General features: G+C 45.3%; 2 protein-coding genes across 2 annotated transcripts in view; both read right to left on the bottom strand.

Moving 5' to 3' along the window:
* The window catches only part of LOC141059299 (uncharacterized), a 779,988-nt gene that overhangs the window by 733,092 nt on the left and 27,546 nt on the right, over nt 1-19,350 (bottom strand). The gene's annotated exons all lie outside the window — the stretch shown is intronic.
* Nucleotides 1-19,350, bottom strand: part of LOC141059304 (uncharacterized) — a 56,405-nt gene that overhangs the window by 9,900 nt on the left and 27,155 nt on the right. Inside the window, exons 2-6 of the mRNA XM_073555634.1 lie at nt 18,430-18,573; nt 18,124-18,303; nt 17,917-18,040; nt 17,738-17,835; nt 16,486-16,576 (exon numbers count right to left, since the gene is read on the bottom strand). Coding sequence (XP_073411735.1) covers nt 16,486-16,576; nt 17,738-17,835; nt 17,917-18,040; nt 18,124-18,303; nt 18,430-18,573 — 637 coding nt within the window. The remainder of the gene's footprint in view (nt 1-16,485; nt 16,577-17,737; nt 17,836-17,916; nt 18,041-18,123; nt 18,304-18,429; nt 18,574-19,350) is intronic.

The raw sequence follows: 19,350 nt of genomic DNA on the forward strand, positions 1-19,350 counted from the left end.
TGCTGTTAAATGGAGGTTCACTGCTCGAGGGTGTAGCATGGGACCTTGAGACAGAAGGTCGGGGAGATCTGGTAGAACCCAGGGGTCAGTTACTGACATAAAAGCCAAGTTCTTTTTGGCCAAAAGGGGGCTATCAATATCATTCGTGCCCTGTCTTCCCTGACTTTCCTTATTACTGCCGGGATGAGAATGGGCGGCGGAAAGGCATACATTAGGCCCTGTGTCCACGGAAGCATAAACACATCCAGGGTCCGAGGATTCCCCTTGGGATCTAGGGAACAAAATGCTTCCACTTTTTTGTTTTTGTGGTCGGCAAACAAATCTATGTCCGGGGTCCCCCACATTTTTACGATCTTCCGAAAAATGGACTGTTTTAGAACCCACTCCCCTTGATGTAGCTGGGTGTGACTTAGAAAGTCTGCTGTCTGGTTCTCTGCTCCCCGTATGTGTAGTGCCGATAGGGATAGTAGGTTTTCCTCGGCTAGCGTGAATATTTCAGAGGATGTGTTCATTAGTGTTCTGGACTTGGTTCCCCCCTAGTGACTTATGTAGGCCACTGTCACTCGATTGTCCGAGAATATGCGGGCATGATGGCCTCTTAATACTAGTAAAAAGTGTTTTAGGGCGTAGCCTACTGCCAGCAGTTCTTTTTGGTTTGAGGAGGCTTTTAGTTCCTGACCTCCCCATTCCCCCTGAGCCACCCTGTTGCTCATGTGTGCTCCCCATCCCGCGGGACTGGCATCTGTGGTGATTATGTGTGTGATTTTTATCACCCAGGGAATCCCTTTGGACAGGTTGTCTCTGTTTCCCCACCAAGCTAGGGAACGAATAGTTTGAGTTTAGTGTAACATAGCCTTCCAAGTGACCTCCTAATACCGACTGGTTGCTCAACACATCCCATTGGAGATCTCTCGTGTGTATCTGTGCCCACTGGACCGCCGGCAAGCATGCAGAGTGGGACCCTAACAGAGACATTGCTTTTCTTAGTGTCATGGAATTGTTCTGCGTTGCTCTTGCTACCATGTGAGCGATCCTCTCCTTTTTGTGGTCTGGCAGGTAACACTCCTGGGTGCTTGAATTTAGTGTCAGGCCTAGGAACTCCTGGACTTTCCTGGGCTCCAGCCTTGATTTTTTTAGGTTTAGGAGCCATCCAAGGTTTTTTGAGTGCCCATCACTCTGTCCCTCTGTTCCCCTGCTTCTTTGGGCTGAGTTGCTCGCTATTAAAAAGTCGTCCAGATATGGGACTATTAGAACATCTTGTTCTCTTAGGTGAGCAATCATCTCTGCCACTAGTTTCGTGAAGACTCGCGGGGCTACCGAGATCCCAAATGGCAGGGCCCTGTACTGGAATTCCCTTATTTCGCCTGCTATAGAGACCGCCAGTCTGAGGTATTGTCTGGAGTCTTTGTGGATGGGGACATGATAGTAGGCATCGCTGAGGTCTAATACCACCATAAAGCAACGTGGAAAGAGAATTTTGATGGTCGACTTGATCGACTCCATTTTGAATTTTTCGTTTTTGACGTAATCGTTCAGTCTTTTTAAATTTATAATTGTCCGGAAGGTACCGTCCGGTTTGGTTATTAGGAAGAGAGGTGAGTAGAATCCTCTGCCTTTCTCCCGCGTGGGAACCTCCTGGAGGACCTTTTTGTTCAACAGGCTTAGGACCTCTTTTTCGAGGGCTTCTTGTTCATTTTTTGATGATCTTTGTGGGGGTCACTATATATTTTTGAGGTGGGAGAGAGAGAAAGTCTATCCTTAAACCTTGATCTTATCAGATTTAGCAACCAAGGGTTGTTCGATATTTTCTTCCAGGCTGGGAGGAAAAAAGCTTAGCCTCCCTCCCACCCTGGGCAAACAGTCACTTGGAGGGCTTTTTGTCCTGGGACGAATTACCAAAGAAGAACCCCCTGTCCCTCCTTCTGTCATCCCATTTGTTCTCTCGGGGGTCTCCCCTGAAAGAATTTTTTGTTACGAAAGGACCGTTTAAAGCCTGTGGGGCCTATCGGGCCTAGATTTGGGAATCCTTTCTTTTTGTCCCCCGCCTTTTCAAGGATGTCATCCAAAGTCTCTCCAAACAGGAATTCCCCTTCACAAGGGATGGCGCATAATTTCATTTTAGTTTGTAAATCTCCAGGCCAACATTTTAGCCACAGCGCTTTTCGGGCTGCGTTTGACAGGGCTGCTGTTTTGGATGACAATCTTACCGAATCAGCCGAAAAGTCAGCTAAGAAGGCCGCTGCACCTCCTAATACCGACTGGTTGCTCAACACATCCCATTGGAGATCTCTCGTGTGTATCTGTGCCCACTGGACCGCCGGCAAGCATGCAGAGTGGGACCCTAACAGAGACATTGCTTTTCTTAGTGTCATGGAATTGTTCTGCGTTGCTCTTGCTACCATGTGAGCGATCCTCTCCTTTTTGTGGTCTGGCAGGTAACACTCCTGGGTGCTTGAATTTAGTGTCAGGCCTAGGAACTCCTGGACTTTCCTGGGCTCCAGCCTTGATTTTTTTAGGTTTAGGAGCCATCCAAGGTTTTTTGAGTGCCCATCACTCTGTCCCTCTGTTCCCCTGCTTCTTTGGGCTGAGTTGCTCGCTATTAAAAAGTCGTCCAGATATGGGACTATTAGAACATCTTGTTCTCTTAGGTGAGCAATCATCTCTGCCACTAGTTTCGTGAAGACTCGCGGGGCTACCGAGATCCCAAATGGCAGGGCCCTGTACTGGAATTCCCTTATTTCGCCTGCTATAGAGACCGCCAGTCTGAGGTATTGTCTGGAGTCTTTGTGGATGGGGACATGATAGTAGGCATCGCTGAGGTCTAATACCACCATAAAGCAACGTGGAAAGAGAATTTTGATGGTCGACTTGATCGACTCCATTTTGAATTTTTCGTTTTTGACGTAATCGTTCAGTCTTTTTAAATTTATAATTGTCCGGAAGGTACCGTCCGGTTTGGTTATTAGGAAGAGAGGTGAGTAGAATCCTCTGCCTTTCTCCCGCGTGGGAACCTCCTGGAGGACCTTTTTGTTCAACAGGCTTAGGACCTCTTTTTCGAGGGCTTCTTGTTCATTTTTTGATGATCTTTGTGGGGGTCACTATATATTTTTGAGGTGGGAGAGAGAGAAAGTCTATCCTTAAACCTTGATCTTATCAGATTTAGCAACCAAGGGTTGTTCGATATTTTCTTCCAGGCTGGGAGGAAAAAAGCTTAGCCTCCCTCCCACCCTGGGCAAACAGTCACTTGGAGGGCTTTTTGTCCTGGGACGAATTACCAAAGAAGAACCCCCTGTCCCTCCTTCTGTCATCCCATTTGTTCTCTCGGGGGTCTCCCCTGAAAGAATTTTTTGTTACGAAAGGACCGTTTAAAGCCTGTGGGGCCTATCGGGCCTAGATTTGGGAATCCTTTCTTTTTGTCCCCCGCCTTTTCAAGGATGTCATCCAAAGTCTCTCCAAACAGGAATTCCCCTTCACAAGGGATGGCGCATAATTTCATTTTAGTTTGTAAATCTCCAGGCCAACATTTTAGCCACAGCGCTTTTCGGGCTGCGTTTGACAGGGCTGCTGTTTTGGATGACAATCTTACCGAATCAGCCGAAAAGTCAGCTAAGAAGGCCGCTGCACCCCTTATCATAGGAATGGATTCTAGGATCTTTTCCCTGGGTGTACCTTCCCTTAGCCGCTTCTCTAGTCGGTCTACCCACATCATGAGGGCTCTGGAGGAACAGGTTGCCGCTACCCCTGGCCTAATATTTCCTCCTGCTGATTCGCAGGTGCCCTTGAGTAGGGTATCTGCCTTTTTGTCTAATGGGTCCTTCAGAGTACCCATATCATAGAATCATAGAATCGTAGAGTTGGAAGGGACCTCCTGGGCCATCTGGTCCAACCCCCTGCTCAAAGCAGGATTCGCTAAATCATCCCAGTCAGATGTCTGTCCAGCCTCTGTTTGAAGACTTCCATTGAAGGAGAACTCACCACTTCTCGTGGCAGCCTGTTCCACTCATTGATCACTCTAACTGTCAAAAAGTTTTTTCTAATATCTAATCTGTGTCTCCTCCCATTCAGTTTCATCCCATTGCTTCTAGTCTTTCCTTGTGCAAATGAGAATAAAGTTGATCCTTCTACAATGTGACAGCCCTTTAGATATTTGTAGACAGCTATTAAGTCTCCTCTCAGTCTTCTCTTTTGCAAACTAAACATTCCCAAATCCTGCAACCTTTCCTCATAAGACAGGGTTTGCAGACCGGTCACCATTCTGGTCGCTCTTTTCTGAACTTGCTCCAGTTTGTTGATGTCTTTTTTAAAATGTGGTGCCCAAAACTGGACACAATATTCCAGATGAGGTCTGACCAAAGAGGAGTAGAGGGAAATAATGACTTCACGTGATCTAGACTGTATGCTTCTGTTAATACATCCTAGAATTGCATTTGCCTTTTTTGCTGCTGCATCACACTGTTGACTCATATTCAGTCTGTGATCTATTAGTATACCCAAGTCTTTTTCACATGTGCTGTCACTTAGCCCTATTCCTCCCATTCTATATATGCTTTTTCCATTTTTATTGCCCAGATGTAGTACTTTGCATTTCTCCCTGTTAAAAACCATTCTGTTAGTTGCTGCCCACTTCTCCAGTTTATTTAAATCTTTTTGAATCCTCTCTCTCTCTTCTCTAGTATTAGCTATCCCTCCTAGCTTTGTGTCATCAGCAAATTTAATCAGTTTACCCTCAATTCCTTCATCTAAATCGTTGATAAAGATGTTGAACAATACAGGGCCCAGGACAGAGCCCTGTGGTACCCCACTTGAGACATTCTTCCAACTGGATGTGCAGCCATTTACGACCACTCTTTGGGTCCGATCACTAAGCCAGTTATGAATCCACCTAACAGTTGCCTTGTCCATTCCATACTTAATCATTTTTTCAATAAGGATTGTATGAGAGACTTTGTCAAATGCTTTGCTGAAGTCAAGATATACTATATCTACAGCATTTCCTTGATCCACCCAATCAGTGATACCGTCATAGAAGGAAATTAAGTTAGTCTGACATGACTTATTAGTTACAAACCCATGCTGACTCTGTTTAATCACTTCATTCTTATCCAGGTATTGACATACATGTTGTTTAATAATTTGTTCAAAGATCTTTCCTGGTATAGAAGTCAGACTCACCGGCCTATAGTTGCCTGGGTCCACCTTCTTCCCCTTTTTGAAGATAGGAACAACATTTGCTCTTCTCCAGTCTTCTGGCACTTCTCCTGTTCTCCAAGAATTTTCAAAGATTATAGAGAGGGGTTCAAAAATTTCTTCTGCTATCTCCTTCAGTACTCTGGGGTGTAATTCATCTGGACCTGGAGACTTGAATTCATTTAGGCTAGCTAAGTGTTTCCTCACTATCTTTCTGTTTATAGATATCCTGGATTCTTCTATTCCCTTAATAGGACAGTGAATAACAGTTGATGTTACATTTCGTTTCTGAGAGAAAACAGATGCAAAATAGGAATTTAAAAGTTCGGCCTTCTCAACATCCTGTCTTACCATTTCATCATTTTCATCCTGTAAAAATCCTATAGCATCTTTGACTTTTCTTTTACTTTTGACATATCCCCAAAATCCTTTATTATTGCTTTTGACATCTCTTGCAAGTCTCAATTCATTTTCAGCTTTAGCTAATCTGATTTGTGCCCTGCAGGTTCTGCAGACAGCATTATATTCTTCTTTAGATATGCCTCCCTCTTTCCATTTTATAAACATTTTTTTCTTCCTTTTTAGCATGTGCTTAAGTTCTGTGTTCATCCATCCTGGTTTCCTTAACTGCTTCCTATTCTTCCCTCTTTTCGGAATTGTTAACAACTGTGCTTTGAGAATTTCATTTTTCAAGATTTCCCATCCTTCCTGGACATTTTTGTCTTTAAGGATATCCAGCCATTGGATCCCTCCAATTCTCTTTCTGAATCCCTTAAAATCTGCCTTTCTGAAATCTAACCTTGACGTCTGAGTCTTCACAGGTCTTCCGCCTCTAGTTATCCAAAATTCTAAAATAGCATGGTCGCTACCTCCTAGGGTCCCAGCCACTTTTACCTCCTCAACCATTTCCTCCCTGTTTATAAGGATTAGATCCAAGGTAGCAGTTCCCCTTGTTTTCTCCCTTACCTTTTGGAAGATAAAGTTGTCAGCAAGAGAGGATAAGAATTTCCTTGACCTGTTAGTTTTGCCTGAGAGAGATTCCCAACAAATGTCTGGATAGTTGAAATCTCCCATGACAACTATGTCATATTTTTTGGAGAACTTGGCCATTTGATGCATAAAGAGTTCATCCATAGCTTCAGCTTGTACAGGCGGCCTGTAGTAAATGCCTACAATGGTGTCCTTTCCATTGTTCTGTCCTTGTATTCTTACCCAAACAGTTTCCACAGAACTCCCAGTCTCTGAAGCTTCAATCTCTGTGCAGATATACGCGTTTCTAACATACAATGTGACACCCCCTCCTCGTTTATCAAGTCTGTTTCTTGCAAATAAGTTGTATCCTTCTAGTCTTGTATTCCAATCATGTGTATTGTCCCACCAAGTTTCAGTGATTCCAATGACATCATATTTCTTTTCCTGTGTTAGTAGTTCCAATTCTCCTTGTTTGTTGCCCATGCTTTGTGCATTAGTATAGAAACATTTTAGTTTGTGATTGGTTTCTCTTTCTCCAATATTTTTATTAATTAGATTCTTTCGTCTTTGTTCTTCCTTTCCACTTCTAATAGCAGAGTTCTCAATAGCATTTGTCAGGTGTATGGCTTTTTCTGGTCTTTTGCTTCCCTTCCCATGTTGTTCTAGTTTAAAGCTCTCCTTACAAGTGTAGCAAGGCGACTTCCAAATACATGCTTACCAGTCTTCGTAAGGTGCACCCCATCTCTAGCAAGTAGTCCATCGTATAAGTAGTTCACTCCGTGATCCAGAAATCCAAATCGTTGCTGACGGCACCATCGACGTAGCCAGTTGTTCACCTGCAGAATCTTATTCCACCTCCTTGTTCCATGGCCATCCACTGGGAGGATGGAAGAGAAGACCACCTGCGCTCCCAGTTCTTTCACTTTCTTGCCTAAGTCTTCAAAGTCTCTGCAGATGGTTTCCAGGTCGTTTCTTGCAGTGTCATTTGTCCCCACATGTAGTAGCAGGAATGGGTAGTCATCTGTAGGTCTGAAGAGTCCTGATATCCTGTCAGACACATCTTTAATTTTTGCACCTGGAAGACAACACATTTCTCTTGAAGTTATATCCGGTCTGCAGATAGCGGCCTCAGTTCCTCTCAACAGGGAATCCCCCATGACCACCACTCTCCGTTTCTTCTTCACAACATTTTTCTTTCTCCATCCAGGAGGACTCTGAAGGCGTACAAGGTTGCTGCTTGTTGGCAAAGTCTTATCCTGATGTATTTCTTCATTGTTTTCCTGCGTGAGAGCCTGGTACTGGTTTCTGAGCAGTATGGGTGCTGACTGCCTCCTGATCCTCCTGCTTCTCTGGGTCACATGTCTCCATTCCTCTGTTTCTTCAGGTGCACTTCGAATTTCTTCTCTTTCTGTAACATGAAGAGATAATTCTGCTCTAAGAACTCTTCACCTTCCTTAATGATCTTCAACGTAGCTAACCTCTCTTCGAGATTTTGCAACTTTTCCTCCAACAGGGACACAAGCTTGCATTTGTGGCATGTGAAGTTTGGCTTTTCCACTGGTAAGTCTGTGAACATGTAGCAAGAAATGCAGCTCACCAAATGGCTCCTGGCCTCTTCCATCTTGAGATTTCTTAAAAACGATGAAAGATGAGCCAAATTTCCGATTTCCTCTTTTCAGCTGCAACGGCCAAAACCCAGTGATCGTTGAGCTCGCGGAGACTCTTCACTTATCCCAGAAGGCACTGGGAATATGCAAATGATCTCCTCAAGACTCTTCCCCTGGTTTTCCGATTTCCTCTTTTCAGCTGCAACGGCCAAAACCCAGTGATCGTTGAGCTCGCGGAGACTCTTCACTTATCCCAGAAGGCACTGGGAATATGCAAATGATCTCCTCAAGACTCTTCCCCTGGTTTTCCGATTTCCTCTTTTCAGCTGCAACGGCCAAAACCCAGTGATCGTTGAGCTCGCGGAGACTCTTCACTTATCCCAGAAGGCACTGGGAATATGCAAATGATCTCCTCAAGACTCTTCCCCTGGTTTTCCGATTTCCTCTTTTCAGCTGCAACGGCCAAAACCCAGTGATCGTTGAGCTCGCGGAGACTCTTCACTTATCCCAGAAGGCACTGGGAATATGCAAATGATCCCCTCAAGACTCTTCCCCTGGTTTTCCGATTTCCTCTTTTCAGCTGCAACGGCCAAATATCCTCAAAGGGGAGTGCAAATTTCTTTGAATCCCTGGCGAACACCACATCTAGCTTGGGGGCTTTATCCCAGGACGTGGATGCTTCCTCAAACGGGTATTTCCTTTTGAGAGAGGGAACTGTGGAGTTCTTCCTATCTGGCCTCTCCCATTCTTTGTTTATGAGGCCCTGTACGTTCTCATTTAATGGAAACACTCTCCGTCTCTTTTGGCCCAGTCCCCCGAACATTATGTCCTGGATTGATCTATCGGGCTGGGGATCTTCCACCCCCATGGTGGACCTTACTGCCTTTACTAATGCATCAACCTCATCCAGGGGAAAACAATGGCAACCCTCTGTTTCCTCATCAGAGGATGACGAGTCGGTGTTTGAAGTATGGGTGGTAACTTCTCCTGATGTTGAGATCTCCGACTGGGATTCTATTACAGTGTCCCACTTTCTTCCCTTCCCGTTTTATGGATGAAAGGGCATTCTGAAACTCCGAACAGATTACTGCTCTTAGATCTGAGGCGTAATCCGGGTTTTCATCATAGAGAACTTCCTGTATGCAGGAGTCGCATAGTTTTTTTTTATCCCAGGAAGCTGGTAACGGGCTTTTACAGGTGGGGCATTCCCTGTTCTTTGTTTTTTTTCCTTTCTTCTTTCCCTAATAAGGGAAAGAAGTCTAATACAATGGGGAACATTCACGTAGATCACTTACCCCCTATGCACGGTTGCAGGTACCGGTTCTGGAGGTGGATTCAAATCCCTCACTGGGCGATCCACGGCAGGTGACTTGCTCCTTGCAGTCTATTTGCTCCACTGCGTGGAGTGACTACTGGACCGGCTCTCCCGCCCGTCCTTATCTTTTTGCCGGCGATGGTGGTGTTGCCTATGTTGCTGCTGCTGTTGTTTAGGCTGCTGTATTGGCTGCTGCTCGTGCTGGTCGCTGTCCTCCATGTTCACAGGACGCTTCCAGCATGGAGCAGCTCCAGCGTTCCCTTTTTAAATTTCCCGGCGATGACGTCACCTGCTTCTCCAGGCCTGCACCGCTGTTCCCCGGGGAGCGCGCACCGCGCATGCGCTGACCGCGGGGACCCGGAAGGCGTCGCTTCATTTACGGGACAGCGCCATCTTGTTACACCTCTGTACCACGGCGCTGCCCGCACGTGTCGGCGTCTCCCAGCCCCAATCTCCTCTCCGGAGCGGTGGCTCGGTCCTCCCCCGCCCGCTCACCCTGAACAGCTCATCAGCTGCAGCGGTGGCGGCTTCAGGAACCGACCCCGCTGCGACAGGGGCCTCCCCGCTGCCGGACTGCGAACGGGGCGGCCCTGGACTCCTCTTCCATCTCCGGTAAGCTGCTGCCGCTGCTTTTAGTTCCACGGGTCACCCGTCAAGGACAGGACCCCAACTGGGGGCGGAGGAGAGGTGCCGCCTTTTTATCTGTAGGTTCCTGTCCTTGATGGGCGGACCGCCTCTCTCCGTGGTGCTGTCATGGGTGAGAGAAAAACGGATCCGTTTCCGTTTTGCCACAAACGGATGCAAACGGATCCGTTTTTGACGGATCCGCGGTAGCCGCTAATGGACGTCTATGGGACAAAAAAAACGGATCCTCAAAAAAAATGGCGGATCCGTTTTAAAGGAAAACAACGGATTTAGACGGATTTTAAAAGACGGAAGTGTGATCCAGGCCTAATCTGTTTCACACACTTCTAGACAATATGAGCTGATCTGCCAGCTATAGTTCTGTGCAGCAAGATGACACTGCTTCACTGTCTCACCAAGCTCCCTGTTGGTTTCAGCTCCCCCCTGAGCAGAGCAGCCCCTGGAAGCAGTGAGGTGGATGGCCCCCTGCAATCTGCAGCTGGCTGGATGCCAGGAGCTCAGGCAGGATTTATGGGTGAGCTGATGGATGGGAATAAACAGCCAGTCTCAGGAGAAACAGAGTGGGTGGCCAGACACTGCCAGACCAGAGTGAATGGAGCCCAGGCAGTTGGTCAGGAGCAAACAGTCAAGAGCAATTAGTTGGGGGACAGAGGGTGCACATGGCACTGAATCCCAGGTAAGACCCACCAGAGATTTCCTCCTCACCTCCTTAGCTTGTCTCCTGAGGATGAGTCACTTCTTACTTTTGGTGTGAGGATGTTTCTTTGCTTGCACTCTCCAGCAGATCTCCAGGGATTAAAGTGCCCCTTTGCAAAGGGCCTGTCACACTAAAGGTACTGTCACACTTAGCGATGCACCAGCGATCCCGACCAGCGATATGACGCGGTCAGGATCGCTGGTGCATCGCTAAGTGGTCGCTAGTGAGCTGCCACACAGGCAGATCCCATCAGCGACATCGCTGGGGACGGGGGTCGCTACTTACCTGTCACACTAGGCGATCCTGCGTCCTCCCGCCCGGCTCCACGCGTCGCTTGTCGTCACAGCAGGAAGCTGACGACGAGAAACAGTCCAGCCTGTTCTCGCGCGATCAGCGATAAGCAGCGGGGGAGCGGGTTGTAGGTAAGCATCAGACATAGCGCTATCGCTAGCAATATCGCTATAACGTCACAAGTTATAGCGATATTGCTAGCGATATCTCTTAGTGTGACATGCCCTTAAGGCTAAGTGCACATGTAGCAGAAAATTTCTGCTGGAAAACCTGACTCCCTTCCCAGAAACCGCGCGTTTTTCCCTGCGCGTTTTCACTGCGATTTTTGCGCGGTTTTTATGCGGGTTTTTTCAGCGCGTTTTCTAAACGCATGGAAATCACAAATGCCGAAAAATCCGCACAATTAATAAGCACACTGCGTTTACCGCGATTCGTTTTTTTTCACGGTAAAAAACGCATCAATGTGCACAAAAAGTGGAAAATGTATAGAAATGAATGGGAAGCTTATTTTTCCTGTGGATTTTTTGGCAAATCCACGGGAAAAACTGCGAAAAAACGCTGTGTGTGAACACAGCCTAAGCGATATCGCTAGCAATATCGCTATAACGTCACTGGTTTTTGTGACGTTATAGCGATATCGCTATGTCTGATACTTACCTCCGACCGCTCCCCCGCTGGTTATCGCTGATCGCGCGAGAACGTCCTGGACCATTTCTCGTCATCAGCTTCCTGCTGTGACGACGAGCGACGTGGGCGGGAGGACGTCAGGATCGCCTCGTCTGACAGGAAAGTAGCGACCCCCGACCCCTGCGATGTCGCTGGTGAGATCTGCCTGTGTGGCAGCTCACTAGCGACCACTTAGTGATGTACCAGCGATCCTGACCGCGTCATATCGCTGGTGCATCGCTAAGTGTGACAGTACCTTTAGCGATGCACCAGCGATATGACACGGTCAGGATCGCTGGTACATCGTTAAGTGGTCGCTAGTGAGCTGCCACACAGGCAGATCTCACCAGCGACATCGCAGGGGTCGGGGGTCGCTACTTACCTGTCAGACGAGGCGATCCTTACGTCCTCTCGCCCGCGTCCACGCGTCGCTCGCCTCCACAGCAGGAAGCTGACGACGAGAAACTGCCCAGGATGTTCTCGCACGATCAGCGATAACCAGCGGGGGAGCGGGTCGGAGGTAAGTATCAGACATAGCGATATCGCTATAACGTCACAAAAACCAGTGACGTTATAGCGATATTGCTAGCGATATCGCTTAGTGTGACAGGCCCTTAAGCTGCAATTCAAGCCAGATCAGTCTTGTTGAATCCACTTGCCTTTCTATTAGTAAGAATGCAGTTTCAACTAGTTAAATTAATTTCTTGGTGCAAATTCTCTTGTTTTTCCTTGTCTAGGAGCAGGAGCTGTGGTGATGTGCATTTGTCCTGTGTGCTGCCTAGGCCACGCCCCCCCCCGTGTTTTTGGAGAGTTTTTTTTTTTTTAAACTATCAGGGAGTTACAGACTCACATACGTGACACCGGACAATCCCACCACAATCAAGCTATCATACAGAATGAACAGGTAAAACAAAAGACATAGAATAAAATAATGTAACATCCCCAACAACAACATATGTATGAGGGGAGAACTCCAACAGTAAACCAGACTTGCACTAATTTATGGTGGAACATTGGAGCTACTATGAGTCATGGCCAGAAGAGTTGAGATAGTATAAGTGTAATGACCCAGTCAAGAGTGTGTCCATCCCTTTAACCCCAAGGGTGGTTTGCACATTCATGACCGGGCCAATTTTTACAATTCTGACCACTGTCCCTTTATGAGGTCATAACTCTGGAACGCTTCCATTGATCCCGGTGATTCTGACATTGTTTTCTCGTGACATATTGTACTTCATGTTAGTGGTAAAATTTCATTCAAATAACTTGCGTTTATTTGTGAAAAAAAAAAAAAAAGATTTGGCGAGAATTTTGAAAATTTCGCAATTTTCCAACTTTGAATTTTTATGCCCTTAAATCTCAGAGATACGGCACACAAAAAACTTAATAAGTAACATTTCCCACATGTTTACTTTACATCAGCACAATTTTGGAACCAAAATTTTTTTTTGTTAGGAAGTTATAAGGGTTAAAAGTTGACCAGCGATATCTCATTTTTACAGCACCATTTGATTTTTACAGACCACCTCGCATTTGAAGCCACTTTGAGGGGTCTATATGATAGAAAATACCCAAAAAAGTGACACCACTCTAAAAACTGCACCCCTTAAGGTGCTCAAAACCACATTCAAGAAGTTTATTAACCCTTCAGGTGCGTCACAGGAATTTTTTGAAAGTTCAAAAAAAAAAAAAATGAACATTTAACTTTTTTTCCACAAAAAAAATTACTTCAGGTCCAATTTTTATTTTACCAAGGGTAACAGGAGAAATTGGACAGTAAAAGTTATTGTGCAATTTGTCCTGAGTACGCCGATACCTTATTTGTGGGGGGGGGGGAAACCACTGTTTCGGCGCATGGCAGAGCTCAGAAGGGAAGGAGCGCCGTTTGATTTTTTCACTGCAAAATTGGCTGGAATTCAGATCGGACGCCATGTCACGTTTGGAGAGCCCCTGATGTACCTAAACAGTGGAAACCCCCCACAAGTAACCCCATTTTGGAAACTAGACTCCCCCAAGGAGCTTATCTAGATATGTGGTGAGAACTTTGAACCCACAAGGGCTTCACAGAAGTTTATAACGTACAGTCGTATAATTAAAAAAAAAAAAAAATCATATTTTTTCTACAAAAATGATCTTTTCACCCCCAATTTTTATTTTCCCAAGGATAACAGGACCCTAAAAGTTATTGTGCAATTTGTCCTGAGTACGCTGATACCCCATATGTGGGTGTAAACGACTATTTGGGCGCATAGAGCTCGGAAGGGAAGCAGCGCCATTTGACTTTTTGGGCTGGAATTGAGATCGGACACCATGTCGCGTTTGGAAAGCCCCTGATGTACCTAAACAGTGGAAATCCCCGACAAGTGACCCCATTTTGGAAACTAGATCCCCTAAGGAACTTATCTAGATGTGTGGTGAGCACTTTGAACCCCCAAGTACTTCACAGAAGTTTATAACGCCCGGGCGTGAAAATAAAAAAATCATTTTTTTTTTCCACAAAAATGATATTTTTGCCCCCAATTTTTTATTTTCCTAAGGGTAACAGGAGAAATTGGACCCCAAAAGTTGTTTTGCAATTTGTCCTGAGTATGCTGATACCCCATATGTGGGAGAAAACTACTGTATGGGCGCATGGCAGAGCTTGGAAGGGAAGGCGCACCGTCTGACTTTTTCAACGCAGAATTGGCTGGAATTGAGATCAGACGCCATGTTGCATTTAGAGAGCCCCTGATGTGCCCAAACAGTGGAAACACCCAATTCTAACACCAACCCTAACCCCAATCTCAGATCTAATGGGAAAATGGAAATAAATACATTTTTTTAATTTTATTATTTTTCCCTAACTAAGGGGGTGATAACGGGGGGTTTGATTTACTATTTATGGTGGGTTTTATGTTTGGCAGCTGTCACACACTAAAAGACGCTTTTTATTGTAAAAATAGTTTTTGCATCACCACATATTGAGAGCTATAATTTTTCCGTATTTTGACCCACCGAGTCATGTGAGGTCTTATTTTTTGTGGGACAAGTTGACGTTTTTATTGGTACCATTTTCGGGCACGTTACATTTTTTGATCGCTTTTTATTCCGATTTTTGGGACGCAGAATGAGCAAAAACCAGCATTTCAAGAATTCCTTTTGGGGGGGTGCGTTTACACCGTTGCGCGTGCGGTAAAATTGATAAGGCGGTTTTATTCTTCGGGTCAGTACGGTTACAGCGATACCTCATTTATGTCATTTTTCTATCGTTTGGCGCTTTTATACAATGAAAACTATTTTATATAAAAAATTATTATTTTTGCATCGCTTTATTCTGGGAGCTATAACTTTATTTTTTCGCTGATGATGCTGTATGGCGGCTCGTTTTTTTGCGTGACAAGATGACGTTTTGAGCGGTACCATGGTTATTTATATCTGTCTTTTTGATCGCGCGTTATTGCACTTTTTGTTCGGTGGTATGATAGAGAATTATTTTTTGCTTTGTTTATTTTTATTTTTTTAAGGGGTTAACTAGTGGGTCAGTTTTATAGGGCGGGTCGTTACAGACGCTACGATACCAAATATGTGTACTTTTGGTTTTTTTTTTTTTATTGCCAAAAAATGAATTAGGGAAATTTTTTTTAGCGATTTTATATAAATTATTTTTACACTTTTTTTTTTTTACTTTATTACATTGTCCCAGGGGGGACATAACTGTCATGTGACAGATCGCTGATCTGTCACATCACAGATCGCTGTGACAGATCAGCGATCTGTCACAGGCAGTGCAGAGCGCTTCCTCATGCCTGCGCTCAGCAGGCATGAGGAAGCCACCCGGCGCCATATTGGATCCAGGGACCTGCAGGGAAGAGGTCCCCGCAGCAGCGCTGCACATCGCGCTGCACATCGCGCTGCTGCGGGGGTCTCAGAGAAGCACGGAGGGAGCCCACTCCCTGCGCGCTTCTCTCCTATACCCCCGATGCACCGCGATCATGTTTGATCTCGGTGTGCCAGGGATTAATGTGTCCGGGTGTTAAAATCAGCTGACAATCGGCCGCGATCAGCGCCGCTCACGCTGTGAGCGCTGCTGATCGCCTATGACGTACTATCCCGTCATTGAGAATTAAGTCCCAGGGCACATGGACGGGATAGTACGTCATATGACAGAAAGGGGTTAAGTAATACTGAAATGTGAGTAGCTTCTGTACACTACAGCTCACTCTAACTAGCTCTCTACATTATTTGCGAGCTGTAATTCTTAATTTCTAGTCACTTCCATTTTAGATGCAATACATTTCTCATTTGCTGTGATCTGTCGCCATCTAATGGTGAAAGTGTACAATGACTGAATTATTGTTTTGTAAGGATCTGAGATGTGAATTCGGTCTCCTAATGGCCAGCTCCTAGTCACATGGTCAATAGGAGGAGCTGTTTTCCAGGCACGTCTAGAATGTTCTATAGTCTGAGGGATGCCTTCAGGAAGAGCAGAACACACGTGGAGGAGGTTTTTACCTCAAGATCTCCTGCAAGCCTAAAAGCCCGAGTTCCCTCTAACCTGTACAGAAATCAATCTAAAGTCTTTCTGACAGGATTCACCATATGTAAAGTATTGCTGACAGGATTCACCACAGTTTCTACATTCACCTATAAGTACTTGTGCACGTGCCGTGACACACTGTGGAGCTAACCCCAAGTACAGGTCTGTAAACTCTAATTGCTTCATCTACCTCCTTCTGTAAACTACCAAAAGACACTGTCCAGTGCTCTTAAAGCTCCAGACCCCAATCACATCTCAGCATCTAAGTGTGAACTGTAATTGCTCTGGACTACCCATGAGAGACTGTTCCTATTCTGTTCCAAGTTATAATTCCCGTTCCTGCTGAAGTAAAAGCAACTGTTAACCCCGAGACCGGTGTGGGTCATAATTCCTTCGGCTGCGGACATCGTGTGGGGGTGGATGCCCAAAATCATTTGAACAGTTTTGGGTGGAGGAGAATATTGTGGTCAGGAGGCGAAATGGTGATCACATGATTGTGATACGGACAGACTACACCACCGATAAAGCAGCCACAGCCGGTGACTGAGAAGGATCTGTGACTTCTCTGCATTTAGTGGTTACTACTCACCTGGGTAGTCATATGAAGGAATCTCCTCTTTACACCACTCATCACCCCTCACATATGTCTCTGTAGTATTAATATGGGTCAGATCTTCACCCTGAAACAAATATTGTAAAAGTCACAGACAGATGGAGAAGTCACATCTATGATCAGCTCTAATCCTGCCATCTCCACCGCTCTCATTACACAACTATTTATATAATTGCCTTGTAATGTTTTCATTTCCCGTTCTGTCCAGATGTCACTGTATCCCAGACTTCCAAGCGAAGGAAGTTCACCGACCGCCATATTGGGACACCCAAGTGATTTGTGTCTCAATATGGAAACTGCTGCTGGTACCAACCTATTTCGTGGTACCACCAGCGGAACACCGTCGCACTACGCCTGCGTGAATTCTGCGCAGATGCAGTGAATCATTTGGCTGATCCTGCCGGCAGATGCGCAACGTGTTTACAGGCAGAGGAAACCGGTCACGTTAAAGGGCTTTTCCCCCATGAACGAAAGTTCATTTTAAAGATTGTCTGTGTCTGACCGTGTACAGAGCATACCACATTTCCTGAGCAGGGGAGGAATCAAAAACATCAGAGGATCACAGAGGATTATTTTGTGAGGTAAAATATTTCACTGACTGTTTTTAAACAATATTTTACCTCACAAAATGTATCCTCCTGCTGTAATGTCAGTATTGTCTTTTGCTTCCTCCCCTGCCAAGGAGCTGTGGCATGTTCTGTACACTGTCAGACACAGACAATTTTTAAAATGAATGTTCGTTCATGGGAAAACCCCTTTAAATAGAAATTCCTCCTGACGTGCTGTGCAATTAAATGTTTAGTGATGGGGTGCACAGGTCAAACAAGAGATGACATGAGAGGAAAAGACAGCAGATGGGGAAGAGAGAACGCGCACAGGGGGAGACAGCTCAAACGGGACAGCACCTGAGGGGAGAACACAGCACAGTAAGGAGAGAGACAGCAGACAAAGGGGATAGCACATGGGATAGATAGGTCAAAGAAGAGAGAAGATGGCAGAAGTCAGCACATGGGGATAGAGAGTGGATAGGTGGGTGAGCACGAGGGGGAGAGATTCTCAAAGCTGCAAAGCCTGCCCCCATGACATTACTGCCCTCCCGATGCGATAGCACTGGGCCTCCATCTAGTAAAACATATAATACTGGTGGATAAAACAAGACTGAGCACAAGATCTTCACAGCCGTCTACACATCATAGGGGAGATCTCCTGACACTTTCTCTCCATCTACCCGATGATCCTGAGGAACACTGGGATCTTCTTGTTTATAGTCCTGTAGAAGAAGAGGACGGGGACATCTCTCTGGTGTTGTCCTCTTACTGGATAGAACTGAAGGAAACACATACAGGGACTGAATTCATTCTTTACATACAGATAATTATAGGCCATGTATATTTAGTCCTGTATTACCTGGTGATGTGAGGGGCTGGGGAACCTCCATCATGATGTCCTTGTACAGATCTTTGTGTCCTTCTAAATACTCCCACTCCTCCATGGGGAAATAGACAGCGACATCCTGACACCTTATAGGAACCTGACACATACAATGATACCGTCATCCCCCCGATCCCTTCATAGCATTACTGTATAAAGTCCCAGCATTCCCAGCAGTGTCACCTCTCCAGTCAGCAGCTCAATCATCTTGTAGGTGAGTTCTAGGATCCTCTGGTCATTGATGTCCTCATGTATCAGGGGGTGAGGTGGAGGCCCCGTGATTGGGCTCAAGGGTCTTCTCCATTTGTCAGACACAGGGTCCTGACAGCGCTCACTAGAGGCCTTCTTCACTACTGTGTAATCCTGGTTATGGAGAGACACATTAATAAATCTCACTACAGACATTTCCAGAGTCCTCAACTCTCCAGTTCTGTCCATCTGTTATTCCCATAGATAAGAATGATGTAATATGACATCAAAATCTCTCACCTCTCCAGTAAGCCGGAATAGGATCTCTTGGGTGAGGTGTAATATTTTCTCTGCCATCTTGTCCATATCCATCTTTGATGGGTAAATCAGGAAAATTCTCATATATGGAAGATCTTCACTGAGAGGATCTGATATTGTAGAGTCCTGAGGATGATGAGGATGATGAGCCAGTGTCACATTTAAAAAGTTGCGTAATACAATTACTGGAGATAATAAGGGAAACACATGAGATTTATTATTTTACAGTATTTAGTTTTCTTCTTTACATCTACTAATAAAACCTATATATTTAGGCCACAGACAACAAGCAGCTTCTTCCCCGGAGTCGGCAGCTGAATACGTTTCTCATAGACTCATCTTCCATAACGCTAATTCTCGTCTCATTTACCGACACTGGAATCGGCATTAGCAATACTGCAGGAGATATTCATTACACGTGACAGGAGAAATAACTACTTCATGATGAGGACGACATCTTCATCTTCTACTACGGCTCTAGAAACATATTTGGCCAGAGTCCGTCACTGACTCCATCACCACCGGCCGTCTATATGAAGGTTTCCCGTCTTCCTCGCACTGTAATCTTCTATCACGTTAGATCTCATGCCTGATTCGCACACAGAAGTTTGCGGCTTTTAGAAAAGCTTGTTTGTTTTGCACGAATACGGCAGACAGAAATTCTCATCCCAAAGACTCCATGTACAGTGTTTTATGGGGTTATTTCTGGCCTTAGGTTTTCCTATAATACAGGAAAAACCAGAAAAAAAAAAAAATATTGAAATGTATCAAATTAAAATTGGCTCCAAGAATTCTTGCAAAAAAAAAAAAAAAAAAAAAGCAGAAGACACATTTTATTATTTTTTAACAAGTGAAACTTTTTTTTTTTCTACAAATTAACTCTTTTGGGCCCCAGAACATCGA

Source organism: Dendrobates tinctorius, unplaced genomic scaffold (genome assembly GCF_039654945.1).
Source record: "Dendrobates tinctorius isolate UK_male_01 unplaced genomic scaffold, ASM3965494v1 ptg000226l, whole genome shotgun sequence".
In the NCBI taxonomy this organism is placed as follows: Eukaryota; Metazoa; Chordata; class Amphibia; order Anura; family Dendrobatidae; genus Dendrobates; species Dendrobates tinctorius.